Genomic DNA, 18,539 nt, shown 5'->3' on the forward strand with positions numbered 1-18,539 from the left:
TTCTGTTGGAGATTTCAATTTTAACTACATATTTCAGTTCCAAATATTGGTTATTGTTTTCCATAATTAGCCATAATTTGCGCTGGTCTTGAAAAACCCATATCAATTGATTCCCAATCCAAAAGCAAATCAGGTAGAAATACTGAAGCTGATGGAAGGAAACACTATCTAATGTAAATCTACCTTTTAAGAATTAAAACACCAACTACACAACAGAAATATGGACTGAAATTACAGCTCCTGAGTATATGAGAGAGTGTACAGCCCAATCAGACAAACAGACAGTAGGTGAAGAAAGGAAAACATGTGAGAGAAAAAGACAGATGAAGCAGGAGTAAGGAAACGGAGGGAGGCAGCCGGGAGCAAGCAGCCAGTACGAGACTGAATGAAAGGGTTTGGAAGCCAAGAAGTGTGTGTGTGGCCATGCCAGGCCTCTGCACCAGTCTGTTGGTCAGGAAACGCACAGGAATGTGTAGCTTTCCAGTTTAAGGCAGTTTAATGAACATCCAGGGCTCTATTTTTTGTTGGTGCACAGACTGGAGCACACAGTGAAACGACATGTTGGAATTTTCTTAACTTTATAATGTGCTTTATCCATTCATTGGGGGAAGTAAGGACTGTGCAGTGTGCATGGTGGAAGCGTGTAAGGAGAGGTTTATTAAGAAATGAGATACAAGGTATCATTCATCCTGCTGTCTTCTGCAGCCACTGATACTACTCTGACTCTTCCAGCTGATGTTAATGACAGCTGATGGACAGTCGAACAAAGTACAGTACTGACCTGTATGGCTGCGGATGTGGACCCTTAGTGTGCCGTTGCTCGCAAACTTTTGTCCGCAGTATGGGCATATCTTCTCCTTCTCCCCCGTGTGGGTCTGGAAGCGAGATGATAAAACACATATGGTTGTTGTTATGAATAACATTTGTAACATTCATCCTCAAATCCTTCCTACATTACAAAGTAAAATGTGACTGACTGTGATAGCAAAGACTCAATGTCAGAACACATGATTTTCAGATATTTATCATTGGTGCATGATCAAAAATAGAAATTCAACAGTGTTGGGAAGGTTGCCTGTGCATTAATACTTACTGAAGACATGTAAGCAATGAGTATCGGCAACACAAAAGGATTATCAAGATAACTGAAAACTAGTAATAAATGTACATGTTGCTTTACAACTGATCCACTTCCTATTAAAAATGGATGTTGTCTCTCTTTTTCCCTCAGCATAAGAAGGGTTAAAAAAATATATAAGAAGTATGTAAATTGATCAAATGTACAACTTAATAGTAAATCCATCCTCTCATATTGTGTTTAAACATGTAGGAGTAGCCTGTGGGGTAGATATGGCCTTGCTCTTTGTTTTAAATCAGAGATTTATGGGAAATTAATGTTACATTTTATATTTAAAAAAAAAATAGCAAGTCAAAGTTTATTTAAACTATTGATTTTAAAAATGTAACTGTATTCCAATTTAAAGAGTGCAATATGCAACATAGATGTAGGAACATAGATGGATTAATAGCGTTATTTCCAATACATGAATGGGTTGGACATGTTTCTAAAATGAGTAGCTTCTCCAACTGTCTCACTTACCTACATCCATGATGATTGTGTGTACACTGATTTCTAGGAATTGGGTCAAATTTGATACAAAAAATCTCTTGAGTTGTCCAGTGCTTCTCTACCGCTCCCAGCACAAAACTCCAACACTAACAAGAATATTATTTATTGCACCTTTACATCATAACTTTAGTCATTTTATAAAATTGTAAATGATGCTTCTACATCTATTCTACTATTCTCCAACTCTGAGCTTAGCCACATTTTAATGTTATATAAATTTTCATGCAAATATAACATTTAAAAAGTACAGAATTTAGATTTGCTTACATTTCCTTAAGTTTTTGCTTAATTTTTGTAAAAATAAACCCCAACATTTAATTTCTCTATCAGTGCACCAGATTTATTGCTATAGTGTGTCGATGGAGATGCACATGTTCACATGACAGCTGATCCACTGAGGTGAACTAAACACAGGATCAAAGAACGCAGACAAGCAGATATACCAGAGTCCAAATCCCTGAGGGCTAAAGGCCAGGGTGCACGTATGCATTCATCTCCTCATCCTTCTCCCTCCTCTTCCTCTCCCTTCACCTCCCGACAGTCCACAGAGTCAAGCTCTGTGTTCATAAGGGCTGCACATGCAAACAAGGCAGCAGTGCATGTGGAATGAGTGTGCTACCTCCACCACTACCTTTTCCTCCACTCCTCCCCCCTCCCCACTCCTCTCCTTGTTGAAAAGTACTCTCTGAATTCCTCTCCTTGCCTGTTGTAAATTCCCAAGAATAATCGTGAGTATGAAAAGCTCAAACTCAGAGCGACAGTTTCAACAGCAGTACAACAATACAGGAACACCTCCTCTCTGGGCCCCCATCCTTCCCTCCATCACCCCACTGTGTCCCTCTGACACCTCGGGTGTTTCGTTACAAAAGGCTCCATCCGCACTCTCTCTCTCTCTCTCTCTCTCTCTTCCTCTCTCTCTCTCCTCTCTCTCTCATCTCTCTCTCTCTCCTCATCTCCTCTCTCTCTCTCTCTCTCTCTCTCTCTCTCTCTCTCTCTCTCTCTCTCACTCACTCACTCACTCACTCACTCACACTCACTCACACACACACACACACACACACACACATTAACACGTACATCCACATGAGTGTCCACAAATGCACACACTCACATTGATGCACAAACAAACATACATGAACACATGTGTCCCAGATGGAGGACGGTTTGCTTTGTTTAGTTAGTTGTTTGTCCAAGAGAGAAAAAAAAAATGCCTGTGGGATTTTTACCTTTATAAACAGCTACAGGAAAACAAATTTCACATGGGAACATCACGTTACAAATGGGAGTGTAGAGATGACTGGTAGTTTTAGGTAATTATCAACAGGTTTAATATTTATAAATGACTGTAATTATTCGACGCCATCCCTGTCATTTTCATTCATATGTGCATTCTTCTACACCGGCACTGACAGAGATGAAACTATTTTGTACACTGTGCAAAACATACATTGCATGCACATACATGCTTACACATACACACCCTCTCATGTAACACTAATCCAGCCTTACAGGGGAGAAAGTATTTACTCCAACGCAAGATCATTCTAGGAACAACTCAAGCCTGTTCTGCAGTTTAGGGCATCCAAGTGATTAAAAAACAACAACAACAACAACTCTTATTTAGTTTTTTCACTTCACACTTTCATTAAAAGTGCAAACTTGGCTAGTTTTTAAATGAACAAATGTTTCTAGACTAACAAAGGAGAGCTGCAACTAAGACTTGTGCCAGACAAAACAGGACAGAGTAGTTGTTTCAGTTGCAGAATATCAAAGTAAGTATACATAAAATAACACTCCAGCCATCCTATGACCAAACGCCGGGTTATTCTGCACATGTAAACACAGCCAGCAAGTTGTCGTCTCCTCGGCAACCTGACTTTGATCAAGGCCAGATCTCTCAGCAGCCTCCAGACCCCCGTAAGCAGTGAGACAGTTCAAATGCCTGTCTTCAGCCCTACTGTTCTGAGACAACCTCCAAGACATTTTCTTTTTCTGTGTGCCAAGAAGCTGTTTGGTTTCAATCTTGATCCATAACCACACCGGACGTTGTCAGATTTAGGCCTCATAATCTGCAGCGAGATCTGTTTGGGGCTTTGAAACCCTGCGGAGCTAATGGACTAACTGCCATTTCTAATCAACATAGGAATCGATTCCAAGCCTTCATGGGCAGCAACGGTCAAGATGGATGTCTCTGCCAGGTCTGATATCAGTACATTTAGCTTCAACACTGTTAGTGAGATGAGGAGTTGCAGTCAGTCACAGTATGATGCAATATTAAAAAAAGGGAACGATTGTATAGAATTTCTAGCTTTCCTTATATCTAAGTTTGTGTCTCAAGCACAATTATGCAGATAATGGAAATTTAAGTTTCAAAAAGTTACATTTAAGACTTTTTAAAAACTTTTTGGGGCTGGTGATGCTTCTGATGTGAATAAAAATACTGCATGATGGGAGGAGTTTACATGCGACTTCGTGTTTTTCTGTTTTCTTATAACTGAACTGACTTGTAGCCATTATTAAAATGTTCAACCAAGCGTTAAATTCTCACAGCTTTGGAACAAAACTTCAGTACTTCATTGGCACTGGATGAATCACTTGTATATCGTAGAATCTAAAAAAAAATATCTCATTCTTTGGTATTAAATTTCTGTTTCCTGAGTAGCAAATTTCAGTTTCAGTGTCAGGTAATGACATTATGTTAAACAACATCAAGTAAAAACATTTGTCTTTATCACCTCCGCCCTAGGAGTACTCAGCATCTGCAATTTTGGATTTCTTGCTATACTGACAGTTATGACAGTGAGTAAAAATCAGCGTGTTGGCTCTTCAAGGTCAAAGGAAACGATCGGGAAACTTTGTTAACTTTGGACAAAAGTATTATTTCAGCTAAAACTAACCTGATTTAATTCTAATTTACCACATACATTATAGGGTGTCATGAGCTAGTGCTGCAAAAAGCCCAGGTTTCAAGAGTTCAAAGTCACAGTAATTAAATTCATTCAAGGAAACTGTTGTCTCCGTTAAGCTGATGTGATTGCTGGGAGTGGTAAGCTGAATTTAAATGCCTTGGCGGAGGTTCGCATTGCTTTCTAGTTTATGTTGTAAAACTGGTTTGAGTGGTAGAATACAAAGCAGCTGAAACATAAGACAATTTAAATTAAACCGCACTGTTATATTTTTTGATGTTAAAAAAAGATGTGCTTTGAGTGTTTTTGTACAGTAATGTGTAATGTAATTCATTTACAGTTAAAACTGGTACTGAAAAAAAACAAGAATTAAGGCCAAGGCATTAACAAAAGTGAGAGACATCCACACATATAAATCTAATAAACCTTACAAGCTTGTCCATGATTTTATTTAAGACATTTGATGCTACATTTGATACTTTAAGGCCTAATGATGTTAGACTTTTAAGGACTGCCTGTTAATGCAGTATTGTAGCTTTGTTCAGACAGTCATAAGTATTTTGAAGGTTTTATAAGTTACTTCATAACTGTCAAACTGTGCACTTCAAAAATAAATCCAACGACAATTGACCTTGAACTCAATCTCAGGACAAAGCGCCCGTCCTCGCAGACATGTAATCACTGTGTATGATTGAGTTTTGTCTGGCTCGACGTCTTTTCATTCACCTTCTTGTGACTCTTCAAAACTGAAGGAGTGACAAAGGCCTTCTCACACAGGTCGCACTTATACTTCTTATGGCCGTCGTGCACCACCTGGATGTGGACGTTGAGTGTGTCCTTCCTCTTGAAGGTGGAATCGCACTGGTCACACTTGAATGTCCTTTCACCTGTAGCAAGAACGGACATGCAGGAACATTTGTGAGAGCCATTTCCAGTTACCTATTGTCGTGTCTGTAAAAACACAGTCATCATGCACAGCAAGAGGGGACCCAATTTCAGCGGGGCAATTGTGTGCAGAAAACTACGCACAATCGCGTTGATGATTGTGTGCGAACTATTGTTTGGGGTGTTTCATTGCAGCAGACAACCCCAACAACAGTCTTTAGAATAGTCTGGTTCAGATTTTTTTCACGTTTAAACAAAAGTCGTGTTTTATTGTGTGTGTGTGTGTGTGTGTGTGTGTGTGTGTGTGTGTGTGTGAGTGTGTATAGCCGAACCCATCCCCAGGGACACAGTAAAACAAGCTGCTCTGCCATATGTTTCGTCTGAGTGTCAAAAATCAGCAAAAAAAACATGGCCTATTTTATTAATCATTCCACTGAAAAGCACTAAAATGCCAGACAGACAGCGCTCAGACTGGGGCACAGTCTCAGCTGTTGCATACAAGAGCTGCTCGCAGAGTGAAGCCTGATGTTTTCCTTCACGCCTCTGCTCTCTGCCTCCATACAACAGCCTCTATTGTTGACGAGTGGTTGTTTCCATTATATGGCGATCATTCAATTTCCACAGAGTAGTTTGGAGAGAGTGCCTGTCTGTTTGGCGGAGCAAGTGGGTACAAGCTTGTGCTCATTCTCCTATTACCAAGGCCAGTGATGGTCAGCTGAATAAAATGAACACCAGTGAAAGCTGAGGTCTACTGTTTCTAAATCAAATTGGAACATTCACTTGATGATAATTAATGTCAATGATGCCCTCGCACAGGATGATCTCCTTTCTACTTGGAACGTGTGCCTACACAGACACATATACACCCTAATTTCTAAAACACACAGACCCAGGGGATGATTCTTTAGGGGTTACAAACGGGAAAACTCCACCACAGACATCTGACTCTACAATATTGTACCCTACATTTTCCCTTGAATTTGAAAATCAACTTAATTTCACCTGAAATTGCTGGGTTCTCTATTCACCAGAGACACATTTATTCAATAGTCTATTCTCTCACCTTCAGTGAAATCAAACACCCGATCCTCCCGCCCCACATACTGTCTAAAACTTGATACATAACACAAATCCTGGTATTATATAGCTTGCCTCCTGAGACGGCGGCAGGAAATGCCTTGAGCTTTACAACCTCTTTGTTATCTGTCTTCATTCGAGGACCAGCAGTGCATCCTTCCATGGCTGGACTGCAGCTCAACTGTTCAACGCCTCTGCCAGATCACCGCACCCAGGGAAGTCTAGGCAGCCTGTACGCATTCCCATATCTGCTCAAAGGGACTGTTAATGGGGGTGGGATGTCTGCTGTTAATGGAAATATTGACGACTACAGGCCAATAAAAATAACAGTCTCTCGCCTACCAAACATCCCATCCCTTGTCGTCCTTTTCTTATTAATGATGGTATGTCGTTGTCACAAAGTAGTTTGTTTAAAGTACATCTGAAGGAAAAAAGTCTATACAGCTCATCAGAAATGCAGTTACACTGACGCTTTTGTATTTCTGTTAAAAAGAAAGATTGAGGGAAGATGCTGCATTATTTGTCGCCTACCCAGACTTGGCACTTTGCTGCATAATGTGGGCGTGATTATCGGTTTAGAAAAGTTATAAAATTGTCACTCTTGGTGTGAAAGATGAGGCTTTCAGACCACTCACATCTAAACCCTGAATAACTTGAATTCAACACATAATTATGAGCAAAAAGAAAGAAAAGTGATAATTTTTTTTGACATTTTGAACCCTTTAAAACAACCTGGTATTAGGTCTTGTCACAAAAATTACATAATCTACATTATATATTTATCTCCCGTTATTTTATCTAAAGTATGACTACAACAGTGTCTACATCTAACTGAAATGTCACATTTACATCACTTTTTCCACATCTTTTTCGACAATTTGTGATATATCTGGTACTCATATTATGCTATTTTCAGCTCTAAATGCTAAACTTCTGTCACTTTCAGTAATTTGCTTGTACATTTAAAGATTCAGAATGGAAATAATACACTACTTGCATGAAGTACTCTACTCTTATGCAAATATATATAGCCTATAGAGTTTTATTACTTACAACTACTGTTATTATTACTATTATTTATTACTATTATTATCTTTATGTGACACGTCCAGGGTGTACCCCACCTTCGCCCATAAGTAGCTGGGATAGGCTCCAGCGACCCCCGCGACCCTAGTGAGGATATAGCAGGCTCAGATGATGAATGAATGAATGAATTATCTTTATGCTGCACATTTTTTCTTGCACTTTATTCTGTTGCTGCCTTGACCAGTGAATTTCCCAGTTATTGGAATTTATAAAGTCTAGTCTAGTCTAGTCTAATCTAATCTAATCTAATATATTCTAATCTAATCTGTTTTGGAATCTTCTTTGTGTTGGTTGCTGACAGTTTATTGACATTAGCTGCCATTATTTTAAAAAATTTGTAGAGTTTTAGAAGGTTTTAAATTACTAATGTCAAAATATGACATCCCAGCAAAATACAGACTCAATCACAAACTGCAACTAAAAACAAAAGCATTTGTTCTGTTTCTTTCATGTCAAATCTGTGTAGTGTTTTTTATAATATCCAAAGCCTAAAAAAGGCAAAAAAAATAAGATGTCAGTTTTTATTTATGTGCTTCAGTGTTCAATGGTAATAAAATGTTCTTCACAGAATGAGGAGAAAAGGCCCAGGTTTAATCATTCTAATTATGACAGTTATCATTACCTAAAACATCATAATCCTAACCGACTTGGTATTGCACGTATTCACCATGTGGACACTTTCATACTTACTATTGTGGATGAGTAAGTGACGTTGTAGAGAGAAGGGGTCCGGAACAAGGCTTTGCACTCCTCACACTGGAAGGGTCTTTCCTCCGAGTGGGTCTGCAGAGAGATGTGTTTATCAAGGGTAAGTGGAGCTGCCTCCTGCCTTGGTGCGGATGCTGATGGGACTTTTTAAATGGATGTAAGGGGATCAAGCTTAAGGCTCCATAGCTGATTTGGTTTGTTTACTTGATGAAGACAGGCAGCTTGAGGGGTTTAAGGTTCAAAGTGCTTCTGTTTTCCTGCCCCCTCCAGTCTGTCCCCCCACCTATCTGTCTGAATGACACCTCAATCCCAAAAGTAAACATGGAGAACCTCAGGGGTGGAGCAGACCAGAGACCCTACAGACAACAGCCACCAACAAGGCCATGATTGATTATCCACACTAAAAAACACAGCTTTGAAGTGATCTGGACTTTTTAAATGAATCTCCTCATCAAAAAACACTGCGAAAGATATAAAGTAAATAAACACAATTACATCAGTATGACATCTGCTCACCTTCTTGTGATTCTTGTAGACGTTACGGTGAGCAAACTCCTTCCCACACAGTTTACATTTGTATGGTTTGTCCTCGCTGTGGATGATCTTATGAGCCGTGGACCTTGGTCCAAACGCTTGAATGATCGATTGCAGATCTCACAGGTATAAGGTCGCTTCTCTGATCAGTGAAAGATAAACAGAAATGCCTTACAGCTGAACAGACATGTGGAATAACTAAGTGAAGTTTGATGAATATTAATCTTACCTGAGTGTGTGATCATGTGGCGTTTCAGTTGATTGGTAGAAATGAACTTCTTGTCACATGCATGACAGTCAAATATTTCATGTACCTATAAGGCAACAAAAGAGCAAACGTTGAGCATTTAAGTCTTTTGTTGTGCTGATATTTTAAGAACTCAGTATAGAGTGCTGGTAAAAAGTGAAAGGATCGCGATAGTTAACAGAGAGAGGAGCTTGTACATTTTCATTAGACTGATGTCTACAGACAGAAAAGCAATTAAAGTGATGAAAAGTTCCAGTGCTTTTTCTGCTTCGGAGCATCGCTCTAATAATTGCACATTCAATGGTTCCCTGGCGAACAGCTACAATAGCATATGCTAATGCAAAGCTGCCCGTCTTGTCAAAGCTTCTACTGCAAAAGCTTGTTCAGCTAAACGATGATAATGGCACTTTTAAGCTTTAAGCTTCTTTGGAGCTAACTTGTCATTGTGGAAAGTTTGATTGCTCCTCTGTAAGAGTAATACATCATTTTCCACAGTGTTTAAATAAAGCTAAGCATTTTCCCCCCAAAATGTGTCATATTTATTAGTAACATGACTTCTTGTTTTTTAACATCTTCATTGCATGTTTCCTAGAATATAAATCCAAAGAATCAAACTCTCTCCTTTAGATATTTTTAGACAATACTGTATAAAAGTCTGAGGCCAGCATGAGGTTTGTTGGTTTAGTAAAGTTCTAATGACCACACATATGCATTTCTCAGTCTCTGTTTTAAGGTACAATCTGGATATGTGAAGTATGTACAACAGTAAAAATAAACGTTTCAGGGAAAAAGTGGCTTCTATAAAACAAAGGGTTAGTATTAGTGTGACCTTTCTTTGCTCTTAACATGGCTTAAACCCTTCTGTTCAGACAATATGAGATTTATTCCATTCATTTTCTGATATTTTATAACAGGTTTCATTCAACACATGTCAGATGTTTCTAGGGGTCACACTAAATAGTGACTTAAATCTTTAGAAACCATCTAGTTCAGTTTTTTGTGTCTTTTAAGGCAGTGCACATATTTCCTGTATCTTCTTGCTGTATCTGAAGAAAAGAGAATGAGAAATAAATATGTATGATCATTTCAGTGCTGCAAAAACAACAACGCTAAAGGTGTTCTAAGCCTCTGGTACAGTACTGTACGTTTTAACATCTGTTCACGATAAGGATCAGACAGTAGTTCATAATCAGAACATCACTGCCAAAACATTCTTTTTCTACAGAAATAGCACAATGAGAAATAAGGAGGCCACAGAGGAATATGATTATTTTAAAACACCCCGGAGCTTTAAGCTAGTGAACACTGACGCAGGTGAAGTAGGTTAAATGATGCACTGCTGATCTATTTCACAACTTTCAGGTGACTTCAGGTGTTGAACAGTTAGCAAATTGCTCCATGATGAATGATACAACAGGGATGGATTAATGCCTGTTGATTAATCTCGATGATAGATATTGACAAGAGAAAATTAAATTTTGACAGCCGGGTCATGTTAATTAATAAGAACTGATAAGATAAATCATGTGGGACAACTCATCTTAATAATGCATTGCTTAAAGTCACTGAAAATGTAGCCCTGAACCTGAAGTAGATTTTTGCATGAACTAAATAACACATTAAAACTGGGCATGATGGTCAAAGCAGGAGTACAGTGAAGTGTGGGTGGGTGGTCTGACAACCTCATATGATTGGTCTTACAGACCACAGTCTGTCATTTCATTAAATCAAAGAGATTGTGTCATTTTATGCTGTCCTATTCCAGTTTCCAAACTTCACATGACAGCTTCAAAGAGTATTTAATAATGTGGGTCTGTGCAACATTAATAATCCAAGACAGCTGCACAGCCTAATGTACAACTATGCTGACTGGACAAATGACTTCATATGTCTCTTTCCTCTCTAACATGATGTACATGTAAACAATACAACTGGTGGATGAGGATCTGCTTATAAAACCCAAAAGTTGATCCTGTGCAAGAAATTTCAGATGACGACAACGTATGACCAAAGTAAGAAAAAAGTAGTAACTGAAGCCATCATTTTTCATTTAGCTTGAACTCCTTACTGCCTAAATTTATTTACAATTATATAAAAAAATAACTATTTGTGTTGTTGCTGTCAAGCAGATGCTTAATTAAATGGAGACTGATAATTTGAACGTTAACACATAAAAGAGCTATGACGCAAATTCGCGAAATTAGGCATAACTGTCATAATCGGAATTAAACAGATTTTCCAGTATTAGGTTTATTTTATTGATGCCGCAGTGATTGATCCCAGTCAATCCAAACAAAATAACAATGATACAAAAATATCACGAAATTAATAAAACGATTAACAAGTAGGTCATTAAAATTGATCCATGAATGTCAGGGATCATAGATAACCAAGTAACGTGTACATTCACAAAATGTGTTGAGCAGCATCTCATTACACAAATAGTGGAATACTGAGGCAAATATGTAACAATTGGCTACAAGGGTTAAAGTAGTGTAGGATGTGGGTTATAAATTCTTATGCAGATTGTACATCTCCAATGTGGCATATGAAGACGCAAATATGTCTCCAATCCTGTGATTCCTCACCTTTATGCCAAGTGTGATTATTACTATGTCCATGTTGATTTGGATATTTTTCTCAATTTTCTCATTTTCTTCTGTTCACATGACAAAATACAGTATCTGTGTCCACACTGCATTGCAAAAACATCTACATACCAGTACAAACCCTTAGACAAACCATTGTTTCAGGCTGATTCTAAACTATCGACACTGTGGGTAATACTGGATACAGCAGCTGCACAGGTTTAAGTCTGTTAAGAATTCAAGCATCAACCAGTTAATCTACAAACTTACCTGTACGTTAAGTTAAAAGTGCTAGTTTGGGTTTTTGACATAGTCGCCACAGCACTAGAACATGTGTTCTTCTCCCAAAGGTCTCTGTCCTGACCACGATCTACTGCAGGTAGAGCACTGACTTATGCACCTGTGTAACCTATATCTGATGTTTCAGGTGCATGTTCATTACACAGAGCAAGTAAAGACATACATGTATTAGAGGTGTGAGGCCATCATTCTCTAATCCCTCTGTTTTCCCTGTCAACATGGATACACACAAACTGGAGTTTTTGTAATGTAAAATTCAGTTTATGTGTGGCTGAGAGGCCTATATCTACAGAAAAATATCCATTGTTCAAATTATCCTCATTAATGTGGATGGGACATACATGTCAGAATGTTACAAATGCCCACTGGGATGTCATTTTCCAAACTTGTACTGTAATTTTAACTCTTACTAATTCTTCAATTTATTATCTAGTAAACCCACATAATAATAATAACATTTTTAATATGAAACAACAGGATGTTTAATGCAATATTAGATTTTAGTCGTACAAACACAAAAAGCCATCAGTTGATTTTAATCTGGCTGTTTAAAATTAAGAAGAAAGACTGAAATGAAAATTATGGATTGTGATTAAAAACATTAATAGGATATTTTTAACTGCATTCATCTTACTGCCCCACCGCCATCACTTTAACGACGTTTGGTCAATTTCTGTAATTATGCTGAGAAAATATCTGCATAACATGTCAAAGTATACCCTACTTTACCCCTGTGACCCTGTCGAGAATTTAATGGTTCAGAAATTTAATGAATGAATGAATGAATATATTTGTATATAGTAGATTCGCTGTGAATTGTAAAGGTAAAGTAGTCATAACAGAAGTGCCCTTCATACACAAGACTCTATCACATAGAGAGTAAACTGAGAAAATTGAGCTGTATTAACAGTCGAGTGCACCAGAAAAGAGACATCACAGTAAAAACGGATAATGCAAAACTACCTAAGCTGACTTAATCCTGTGGGATCCAATGCAAAGTAACTTGTGATGACGTTTACTGCAGAGCCTCACCTTTCGATGTTCTTGCAGATTAAGCGAAGAGGAACATTTTCGGTTGCATATGGTGCATGTGAGTTTCCGTCTTGCGCTCCCTGTGAAAAAAAAAGAAGTGAATATAAAATGCCCAAATCTAAACAATGAGGGTTCATGGCACTCTGTTTAATCACTTAAAGAGAACAAATTAAATACTCAGAATAAAATAATGACATTCTGTTGAGTCACATAGCAACAATTCATCTAAAAGCCGCAGAGAAATACCAAAGGTTTCACTGATCAATGAAAACTTCTTTCATCGTTTGCACACTGATCCCACCATCCCACCATTCTGGGACCTCTGGCACCCTCCTCTTATCCCCATCTGAATCACATGACCCACATCTGTCAAGTCTGATCCGCTTCCTCCTCGCCCACACACACACCCCGTCCTGACCACAGTGGTAAAACATAAAGACCCAGATCTATTCATCTCTGAGATGAATGTCTTAATCTTTGGTTAAAACTTGATCCAGATCCCCGCTGCCCTACATCCCATCATAAATAGCTGTGGAAGTCCAATTATCTGAAAGAGTGAGCTGCCCCAGAACACACAGGTCAGCAATTATGGAGCAGAAGTGATTAGAAATGTGTCTCAACGTTGCAGAGATTTTAGATGATCAAGGTCAAGTACTGTTAGTGCAGTTCCATGAGTGTGGAGGCTGCTAATGGACAATTAACTCCATGTGATGTTTAAAGGAAAAAGAAACTACATATGGGAGAATGTGTGTAATAAGAGCATCACATGAGAAGCACAGACGCACAAAGGGAGAAGTATGTCTACCTGTGTGAACATTTCCTTTATGTTTCTTCAGAGCATCTTTACTTTTGAATCTTTTGCCACAGCTCTCTGCTTTACAGATGAACCTGGCATCTCCTTTACAGGCTTCCTTATGTTGTTCAAAACTGGACACACAGGAAAAACAAAGGACGGAAAACCTTTACAAGTCACACAATAAAAAAAGAAAATGTTCACTGAAATTGACATTTGTGTTTCTTGGTGGACAGAGTGCTAAATAAAATACCAGCGGAGACTAGATTACCTGGATTCTGAGCTGAATGTGTTGTGGCACAGGGAACACTGGTGAACTTTAGAGTCAGTTGACGGATCCAGTGACTCAGAACAATGCAAAACACTGAGGAGGGGTTCAAAGCAAAAACAAATTAGACATTAAACAGGAAATGAAACACATCAGAGCGATAGCAGGTTAGTGAGTGATAGGTTTGTTATTTGGAGACCAACTAAATTCAGTCAGAATGAATAGTAATCCAGTCTTTTCCTGACTTCTTGATGACAGACAGATGGCACGTTATTCGAAAAATGATGACCATTACAAACAGCTACTGAAAGTGATGAAATAGTAAACCCACTGGCGCTGCAGAGCCTGTTTGATGGGGAACTTCTTGCCGCAGTTCCTGCATTTGAACTCCTTCTCCTCTGTGCTGGGCCTCTGGTGTAGACTCTGAAGGTGGGCGGCCAGGATCTCCTCACTGGGAAAACTGCTCTCACACAGCAAGCACGGGTGGTCCTCCTTCTTTATTACAAGCTCTGCATAAACGTGTTACAAACCCAGAGATCTATGATGCCAAATATCATTTCTTTGATTGCCTTAAAGCCTGTGTAAATTAAATTCAGGGACTTGTATCTAAACACATTATACATGATAGAAAATAGCTGCTAAAACATGTGAAAAGACTATGTAGGTCTGAACTGTGGAGACAAACCATTGATCTGATTTTGGGTTGAAAAACATGACTCGATGATGCATTGGAACCATAATTAGTTTGACCCCTCCTCTACATCTATGGCATTATATAAAACTAGAACACATTAGCAGCAGTGGTTTACAGACTGATGATTTTTCAGGAATCCTGTGACCTAAAGGATTCCTGTGGGATTGGAGCCAGTTTTATTATCTATCATGTGATCGGAACAGGACGGGAAAAAGGTCAACAGGAGCAGGCACAAGCAGAAATTACAACTATAGGTTGATTTTATATATGAATTCACTGCCCTAACATGAATAATTACCAATCTGAAATTCAGTTGAAAGTTACCCCTTTTGCTAGAGGAGACAGAAAACACGGCACTATATAAATACAACTAAGCTTCTTATAAATTAACACAACGCAATGGGATGGGGGTTATTCTTGTGAGACTGAGATGGGACATTATGTTTTTATTTTCAACTGTCATGACACTGGGACAGGACAAGTATTTTTATAGGATAGGGAAGAGATAGGACTGAAAATCCAGTTCTATGTCACCTTTTAGAATGGTCCCCTTTTTCAGTTCCAGCTAAGTCAAGCTTGTCTGTAAAAAAGACTGATAAGTTGCATGAAATGGAAAATGAGAACACAAGTAAATGGAATAAATGAATTACCTTAGGGGTAACTGACAATGCGGCTAGTTCAGTTTGAAGTTTATAATGGCTTGTATTTCGTCATAATTCTAATGCACTGAAAATATTCAGAATTTCATGTACACTTAAATAGATATTGTTCAGGTGCTTTAAGCCCTGGGCTGTTTGTTTCTAGTAAGACTCATTTCAACTTAACACAAAACAATGGATTAGCCCAGTGTTTTTCAACCTTGGGGTTGGGACCCCACGTGGGGTCGCCTGAAATTTCTAGTAATTGATAAAAATAAAAACGTACAAATAAAAAATATATGGTGAGTTGAGAGTGACAATCATAATACACAAAAGATCAACTCTGAAGCTGAAACTTAAGCACTGTGGTACTGTTTATCTGTCAAATGTTCATTGTGGCTGGTTTAAGATGCAGCTTAATTCTAATTATGCATAATTCATAGTTTGAGTTATTGTTTGTTCAGTATTAATTTGCAGCCTTGTAAATACAAGCTGGACTGACTGTACATATCCTGACCAAGGAAAATAAAATTCTCATTTTGTGCAGTAATCTACACCTGGCTTTTCTGCTTCCGTCCATAATAATATACATAATATAGACTAAATGTCATCTAAAATTAACATTTATTTGCAACATAGTATAGCAAACTATTAAATGATCAAAAACAAATTGGTTTTAGAATGTTTGGGGTTGCCAAAAATTTGTGATGTTAGAATGGGGTCATGAGCCAAAAAAGGTTGGGAACCACTGGTTTAGCCGATTGCAGGGGTTTCATTCATGTAACATAATGTGTTGCGCATTTTTAATACCCCTCAGCCAAATATAGCATACGATTCTGTTGAAAGCTACTGCCCGATAATTTAGATTAGACTGTGCAAAATTATTACAACATATTATATTTGAAAGTACTCAGATATTATAACTGCACAAGGCACAAGGCCATTTGACCTTGAAAAAGTAGGTCAAGGTCACCTATTTTCAAAAGGCTTCCGCTCCATGCCAAGATGCATCCACAGTATAAATTTGGTGCAGATATAGGTCTGGGCGATAAAACGATAATGATATATATCGTAAAATAACTTTTCCTCAATGGAAATATGAGACATGCTCGAAACAATTTCGATAGAATTCATACGTCCATGTTTTGACAGACATAAGAACAGCCAATCATAATTAGGTAGCGCCACACCGAACCAATCATGCTAGAGCCACATCAAGTTAGGTTGACACACACAACATACAGGTGTAAGAGCAGCCACAGCACACACACTAATGTTTGGGCTGCAGCAGGAGATAATGAGTGCTCCCTCAGGAGAAAATTTGACCGAGAACTTGGACGACCGAGTTACTGGAAAGTAGGGTGCGGCATAGAAGCCAGGAGTCGGACGTTCAAAGTGTGTGAAGTTTCATTTTCGGTTTACACCAGTTACAGAACACACCCCCACGTATATACCCCCAGCAGTGTTTCAGGAAGTTGGTCTGTTTTGTTTGTGTTCTGTCAAAGTTTGTTTCAATGGTCTTTTTTTAAATGAAATTATTTATGACATACGCTAGTCTCGGACTGTTAACCTGCTTTAGATATTTGCCCATTTAAGTGCTTGTTGTTTGAGTTGTGTTCTGTTGTCTGACAACTGGTTTTGTTGAGGCTATAGCTGACGTTCCTCTGGTTACGTGGATGTATAGCATGTGTATATTGCTGCAAGCGTTGTGTAGCATTACCATGGTAACACAGACGGAACAGCAGCTGCCCCCAGTCACAGGCTACATTGTTTAGCTTCCGTGTCAAAACGCCTGTCTCTTTTTCCACCTTCAGCAGACACCACTTAGTTTCTCATGATTTTTAAGCTTAATTTTACACACTATATATTCTCAATCATTTAGCTTTGGCCACATGGATAATAAACACATTTTTCTGTTCTGTGACAAAATAAAGATAGATTTTAGGTTGTTTATAATACGATATACTGTACATAATATTTTAGGAAAACACATGGTGTAATTAGATAAGGTGTGATAATCTAGTTTTACCCATTTCAACAAGATGCTTGGAATCTTTACTGTTCTCATCGTCATCTTTGATGACTTCCTCTTCTTCTTCCTCCTCCTCTTGCTCCATATCACTGTCCAGGTAGCCTATCAGGAGTTCTGTGTCTGTGTCTATGTCATCCACAGCCAGATAGAAGATGTTCTCTCCATCCTAAAAGGCAACAACAACATAATTATCTTACATCATATCGCACTATTATAATATGTGAAAGAATGGAAGTATCGCACCCTGAGGCTTTTAGAGGAACATAAGGGAAAAGCATTGTAGTTGAGTGCTAAATACAGTTATAACCATTTATGGTAATATACACTGAGTAACTATTTAAGTTGGCAAAAGGTTGAACTCATTATGCCTAAATAACAGTCTGTTAAGGCCCGAGTGAGGCCACAGGTCAAACACTCAAACCCTTTAAAATGTTATCATTAACTTTCCTGTCCTTGCAGGTCATGCTAATAAAATCAAACAGCCATTTTGCTTTAACTGTGGGATTCTAAATATACATAAATAATGATTAAGAAGAGGAAAGCCGCACAATAAATGTCACCGCTGATGGAACGCAGAGCTTTAACACACATGGATGACCTTTAAACGACCAATCACTTCGGACATTTGTGTATTAATGGCAGGAACTTGGCCCTAAGACCTGAAATGTTCATCTTCCTTTCATTCCACCTCTATTTTTCTTCTACTATGAAAGAACAATCCTTTTTATCGTTTACACAGAAAAGCAGAAGGTGACATTTCCCAGACACATTATGGTGGGGTTGTCTTGAGTGTAGTTTGGTATGCTTTGAAAAAAATGTTTCACTCTTCACAGGCCTGCTAACTGTTGTTTACACAGTATTTATCAATAGAATAACTTTAAAATATCCCTTTTGGATCTTTAGGAAGTAACAAAATGACAAGAAAAATGTCTAGTGACTGGAAATTAACACTTGTCCAGAAGTATTTTAAAAGATTTTTTAAAAATGTATCACTTCTAAATAAATACTATGCACCTAATTAATCCAAGAAAACTCCAACACACTATGTTCTAAAACAATGCCTTCATTGTCTCATCATGGTCATATTGAAGTCAGTAAACAAACAGAAAAATGTTGGCATT

General features: G+C 38.3%; 1 protein-coding gene across 1 annotated transcript in view; it reads right to left on the bottom strand.

Moving 5' to 3' along the window:
• The window catches only part of prdm5 (PR domain containing 5), a 41,787-nt gene that overhangs the window by 18,840 nt on the left and 4,408 nt on the right, over window positions 1-18,539 (bottom strand). Inside the window, 12 exon segments of the mRNA XM_030131532.1 lie at window positions 782-875; window positions 5,263-5,423; window positions 8,275-8,313; window positions 8,316-8,367; window positions 8,809-8,910; window positions 8,913-8,968; window positions 9,056-9,140; window positions 12,994-13,073; window positions 13,799-13,920; window positions 14,058-14,150; window positions 14,386-14,563; window positions 17,416-17,584. Of these exon segments, the coding sequence (XP_029987392.1) occupies window positions 782-875; window positions 5,263-5,423; window positions 8,275-8,313; window positions 8,316-8,367; window positions 8,809-8,910; window positions 8,913-8,968; window positions 9,056-9,140; window positions 12,994-13,073; window positions 13,799-13,920; window positions 14,058-14,150; window positions 14,386-14,563; window positions 17,416-17,584 (1,231 nt within the window).

Source organism: Sphaeramia orbicularis, chromosome 4 (genome assembly GCF_902148855.1).
Source record: "Sphaeramia orbicularis chromosome 4, fSphaOr1.1, whole genome shotgun sequence".
NCBI lineage: Eukaryota > Metazoa > Chordata > Actinopteri > Kurtiformes > Apogonidae > Sphaeramia > Sphaeramia orbicularis.